Source organism: Gossypium hirsutum, chromosome A01 (assembly GCF_007990345.1).
Source record: "Gossypium hirsutum isolate 1008001.06 chromosome A01, Gossypium_hirsutum_v2.1, whole genome shotgun sequence".
NCBI classification, from domain to species: domain Eukaryota; kingdom Viridiplantae; phylum Streptophyta; class Magnoliopsida; order Malvales; family Malvaceae; genus Gossypium; species Gossypium hirsutum.
Window position 1 is genome coordinate 97,238,262 of NC_053424.1, and position 5,743 is coordinate 97,244,004.

General features: G+C 36.7%; 1 protein-coding gene across 1 annotated transcript; it reads right to left on the reverse strand.

Moving 5' to 3' along the window:
* Positions 1-2,476: 2,476 nt before the first annotated feature.
* Positions 2,477-5,517, reverse strand: LOC107951507 (glycosyl hydrolase 5 family protein). Its single transcript, XM_016886575.2, has 4 exons — positions 5,004-5,517; positions 4,080-4,327; positions 3,460-3,980; positions 2,477-3,370 (listed from the first exon to the last, which is right to left on the reverse strand). The coding sequence occupies exons 1-4, from the start codon at positions 5,412-5,414 to the stop codon at positions 2,859-2,861; spliced, it is 1,692 nt and encodes a 563-aa protein (XP_016742064.1). The 5' UTR covers positions 5,415-5,517; the 3' UTR covers positions 2,477-2,858.
* Positions 5,518-5,743: the final 226 nt, after the last annotated feature.

Below are 5,743 nucleotides of genomic sequence, written 5' to 3' on the forward strand. Positions count from 1 at the left end.
GACTAATAAACTGTACTAATTGGCCAGACCAAAAATTCTAGAAAAAATAAAAAGGTGGGGACATGAGTCTAGTTTCAGGGAAAAATCACAAAACTGATTTTCGAGTTGTGAAACTCAAGATATGATTTTTGAAGCGACTAGTACTCAGACTGGGCAGTGTCTGGAAAAATTTTTAAAAGTCTGTCAACACCTCGTATTCGACTTCGGTGACGGTCTCGGGTTCGGGGTGTTACATCAAATGCCAACTTACCAAAGTCTTTTTGGGCCGAAACAGCCTTTACTGCATGTTTTTTTATCAACCGATCTCTATTCGTTACCATTGAGAAAAAGACTCCACAAAAGGTATGGTTTGGTAATCCTGCTGACTATTCTGATTTAAAGATCTATGGGTGTCCTACCTATGCTTATGTTAATAATGGAAATTTGGAACCGAGATCCATTAAATGTGTTTTTCTTGGTTATAAAGCTGGTGTAAAAGGGTATAAGTAATGGTGTCCTGAAAATATAAAAGTTATGATTAACAGAGATGTTTTTTATGAAACTACTATGCTACCTAACTTATCTCTTAAAGAGTCTTCTAATAAAGAAAATCAAAAGCAGGTGGAGCATTAGATTAATCCAGAATCTACAACAAAGTCGACTCTTCAAGCCAATACAAAAATTCAGAATAGAGTTGTTTTTTCACCACAATACTCTATCACCAAAAACAGAACTAGAAGAGGAATTAAACCTCCAAAGAAGTATGTTGAGATTGATCTAGTTGCTTATGCTTTAAATGTGGCTGAAGATATAGATGCAAACCAAGAGCCATCTAATTATTCTGAGGCGGTTAGCTGTGAAGACTCAGAAAAGTGGATGTATGCTATGCAAGAGGAGATGGAATCACTCCACAAAAACAGAACATGGGATCTTGTGAAACTTCCTAAAGGTAAAAAGGTTGTTCGTTGTAAATAGACGTTTAAAAAGAAAGAAAGGACTCCAAGAGTTGAAGAACTCATATATAAAGCAAAGCTTGTTGCAAAGGGTTATAGTCAAATTCCAAAAGTGGACTTTACAGACGTGTTCTCTCCAGTTGAGAAACATAGTTCGATTCGAGCTTTGCTTAGTATTGTGGCCATGCATGATTTGGAGCTTGAGCAGTTAGATGTAAAATCTGTATTTTTTCATGGAGAACATGAGGAAGATATTTACATACAACAACCAGAGGGTTTTACAGTCTCAAAAAAAAGAGGACTATGTTTGCTTGTTGAAAAAATCCCTTTACAGTTTGAAACAGTCACCAAGATAGTGGTACAAGAGGTTTGGTTCCTTTATGACTTCTTATGATTTCAAAAGAAGTAGCTTTGACAATTGTGTTTACTTTAAGCAAAACAGTGATGGTTCTTTTTTGTATTTACTCCTTTATGTTGATGACATGTTGATAGCAGCGAAAGATAAATGAGAGATAAGAAAGGTCAAAGCTCAACTAAGTGAAGAAATTGAGATGAATGATTTGAGGCTAGCAAAAAAGATACTTGGTATGAAGATTCTTAGAGATAGAAAAGAAAGTAAATTGTACCTAAGTCAGAAGAGGTACATTGAGAAAGTTATTTGTAGGTTTAATATGCAAAGTGCTAAGCCTGTTAGTACTCCTTTAGTAGCCCATTTCAGACTTTCATCGGCTTTGTCTCTGCAATCAGATGATGAGATTAAGTACATGTCACATGTTCCATACTCTAGTGCAGTAGGATCTCTCTTGTATGCTATGGTTTATTCACGTCCAGATTTATCATATGCAGTCAGTGCAGTTAGCAGATACATGGCGAATCCTGGTAAAGAACATTGGAAAGTAGTTCAGTGGATTTTAAGATACTACGAGGTACTACTAATGTTTGCTTACAGTTTAGAAGAACTAGAGATGGAGCCAATGGGTATGTTGATGCTGATTTTGCTGGAGACCTTGATAGAAAAAGATCTCTCACAGGTTATGTCTTTACAATTGGAGATTGTGCAATCAGTTGGAAAGATACTTTGCAAGCTACAGTCGCTTTGTCTACCACTGAAGCTGAGTACATGGCGATTACTGAGCCTTGTAAAGAAGCTATTTGGTTGAAGAGACTCTTTAGTGAACTCAATGAAGACTTTCAAATTAGCACGGTATTTTGTGACAGTTAGAGTGTCATCTTCCTTACAAAAGATCAAATGTTTCATTAGAGAACAAAATGCATTGATGTTCAGTATCATTTTGTTCGTGATATTATTGCTCGTGGTGATATTGTTATGAGCAAAATTAGTACTCATGAAAATCCTGCACATATGATGACTAAGTCACTTCTTATAAACAAGTTTGAGCATTGCTTAGACTTAGTTGGTGTTCATTGTTGAAGTTAAACCCTTAAGGGGTTTTATGGAAGAGGTGGAGAACTTGTTCGTTGAGAGTTCATGATGAAGAACTTATTCATTGAGAATTCGTGTCAAGGTAGAGATTGATAGAATTAAGTGACCCGAATCCTTATTTAAATAAAATATAATGGTAAAATAAAATAAAAGTAAAATCCAAATAGAACTACATTTATTTTATTTTATTTTAGAATAAGATTTTTTAAACCTTATTAAACACCATCTATTTGATATTGATTACAATAAGGTATTTCAATCTTACTACACTTTTATTAGAATATGGTTTTACAAGCCTATAAATAGACATAGTCTACTCCTCTTGTAATTATTCGAATTCGACATAGTGAATTTTCTTCTCCTCTACTTGTGGTTTTTTCCCGAAAAGTTTTCCACGTAAAATCTATATGTTCTTTATTTTTATTTCTCTTTTTATTTTTTTGCGATATATTGTCATTACCGACGTTCTATTTTTACACTTTTTATATAGAGACAACTAGAAGGTTCGAGGGGAAACCCTTCCCAGGCAAGTCGAAGATGGAGTCAAAATGTAAGAATGATTGTTCCTCACTTCTGCTCCTTGTGCTGTCGACGAGTTTGAACCACTGGCTGGCAGGGTCACATGTGTTATCTTTACTTATGCATTTGCAACTGTTTGTGACGATAGCATTGCTGGAGTCTACATCTAGGCAAATGGATTTGCCATTTCTGAGCTTAGATGAGAGGTGCATCTTGGAATCAGCTATCATTTCCCATTTTGAATTCGAGTCACTGCAGAAGATACCGAGTTTCGCCAGTGTCCCGGATTCATCTGCTTGTAAGCAGAAATAAGTTCCTTTTACTACCAAAGTCTTGTCGGAGGAGTAGCTCCAAGATTCAGAGTTGGCACAGGGACCCAAGAGCAAAGGGTCAAGAAATGATTTCCTTATGACACAAAGCCCCGTTGACGGATGGAAGATGACTTTATGCAGTTTGGTTTCTGATAGACCTGGACCTGCATGCCTTGGTGGAAGAATCAAACAATGGGGTTCATTGTTCAAGAAACTGTATGAAGGGAAGGCAAATTAATATAGGTTTGCTTACCACGGAAAGGAGACTGGAGAGCTGAAATTCTCTTAATGAAGCTTGAATTCCTGGTTTCACACCAGTTATAATTCAAGACCCCGTAGTACTCGTTTAACCCAATGACGCCTTCTCTGAGATAATAGCTCCCAACCAGTGTCCACAATGCCCAGTCTAGGTCAAGCTCAGCTGCCACACCTAAGAAGCAGTTCAAGTACCTGTTGTCATTTACATTGGTTCCTCTTTGGTCCACCCCATACTCGCTCACAAACAAGGGATATCCTTGATCCACCAAAAACCCTGATCTCCTCATCATGTCTTTCGCCACTCTGCCACACACTTGGTTTGGGTTACCAGTTACCCATGTCTGCCCATTCGAAAAGCCATACCAGTGCACCTCAAATACTAGTTTCCCACTAAAACTGAGCTGTACTGGTCGATTTTGGATGAATGACAGGTCACTGTCGTAACTCAACCCAGAAAGTATAACTAGAACATCTGGGTTTGCTGAGTGAACTGCTTCCGCTCCTTTCTGCATGTACCTATAACTCATTTCATCAACATAACTGCAATGAGTTTCCCATTATGTTTTTTTTCACCCTTTCCAAATCTGATTTTGCTTGAGAGGAGCTTTTTTTTACCTGTACCAGTCATTTACGTTTTGTTTGTGGCCTCTGAGCTCATTTCTCAAGCTCATGCCAACCACATTGGTGACACCATTGAATAGGGTGGCCATCCGAGTCAGCCCAGTGATCCATAGATCAGGGTTGAAGTACTGATCACCAAAGAAACCATTGCCATCGAAGTCACTGCAACACCAACCGGGCTTGCTTAAGTGATTGTCAAGTATGACCATTACATCGTTCTTTCCAAGGCTAGACACCACTGCCTGAAATATATGATTCCCTTGATAAGAAACTCATTAGGAATTTTTATTAATAAAATAACAACAAACTACCATTAGTAAGTTTGAAATTTAATTTTTATTTTGTTAAATGGTTATGTAATGAAATAAAATTAGAAATTTAAATAAATTTAATTTTTAAACCTTAAATTTCTTTAAATAAAAAGAAACTAAATTCTAACACCATATATAAATAAAAGAAAACCACACACACAGAGATGGGTAGTCAAAGTCAATTGATATTTGAATCATTAGGGGTAAAATAATGCGAGTAAAGGTTAATTCTTTTAACTAACAACGCTATATTTCTTACCAATCACGAATATATTTGTAACTATCATCGTATTTTGACCAAGTGTTTCCTATAAACTATTAGGAAAGCAACCGCATGTCGGCCATATCATACAAGAAAATGTAGAGAAAAAGTAAAAAAGAAAAACTCATCGATTTTTTGGTTAGTTTGGAGACTTTGGATAAGCCTTAATCAATTAATACCGTAAAGTTTGAGATAACCTTAACAAGATAGCTGCAACGTTTGAGTTTGTTTGAAAGTTGGGTCTCCAAAAAGTTTCACTTTCTTAATTTCTTTAGCTTCTTTTTTTTTTCTTCCTTTAGTATGGCGATCTAATCGGAGAAACCAAGGAGTGAAAAATTTAGATACCTGGTAAGCTTTGATGAGGGAAACGTCGATGATGGAAGGGTTGTTGGATTGGATTCCAGCGATGGATTCAAGCAGACCAAGTCTTTGAAACGATTGTCTAACGGTGAGAGAGGCTAAAGAGTCATTGGTGATCAGAAACAGTGGCCAAGTGAACCTAACGCAATTGAACCCCATTGTCACAATCCGTTTGGAGATCATATCCATTGGCTGCTTGCTCAGCCCTTCTGCAACTACTGGTTCGAGGTGTGACACCCAGTTCACGCATGCTAGCTTCACACGTCGCCCTTCCTCGTCCACGATCCAACGTGAATTCGTTGACAAAGGGAGAGACATGGCCGGCTTGGCATGTTGAATGATGGTTGGAAATAATAGGAAGAGAAGGAGAATAGATGATGAAATGAAGCTTCCCATGGATTTGGTTTTTTCTCTTTACTTGGAGGAGGGGTTGCATTGAAGGACAACTTGAGTGTCTTGTTTATATAGTAGTGACTATATCATTGTCAATACTAAAGGCAAACAACAATTGTCCGTTTGGAGATATATATATATTGAGATATTTTGATATTTGTAGTAAAATTAGGTTTTGAAGCTTTTCTAATGTTGTTTTCTCAATTCATAATATTTGAACTTGATATTTTACTTAAGAGACATCCAACTCTTTACTATTCGATTCAACAAATAATACTATTCATATTAAATATATAGCGTAAACTACACTTTAGGCCACTAAACTATCAGTA

Excerpts from the sequence above, each read along its gene's own strand:
- LOC107951507 (XM_016886575.2), bottom strand. The coding sequence starts at position 5,414 with ATGGGAAGCTTCATTTCATCATCTATTCTCCTTCTCTTCCTATTATTT. Across the intron at positions 3,981-4,079 it reads AACGTAAATGACTGGTACAG|GTACATGCAGAAAGGAGCGG; the intron begins GTAAAAAAAAGC and ends AATGAGTTATAG. Across the intron at positions 3,371-3,459 it reads TCTCCAGTCTCCTTTCCGTG|GTCCAGGTCTATCAGAAACC; the intron begins GTAAGCAAACCT and ends CAAGGCATGCAG.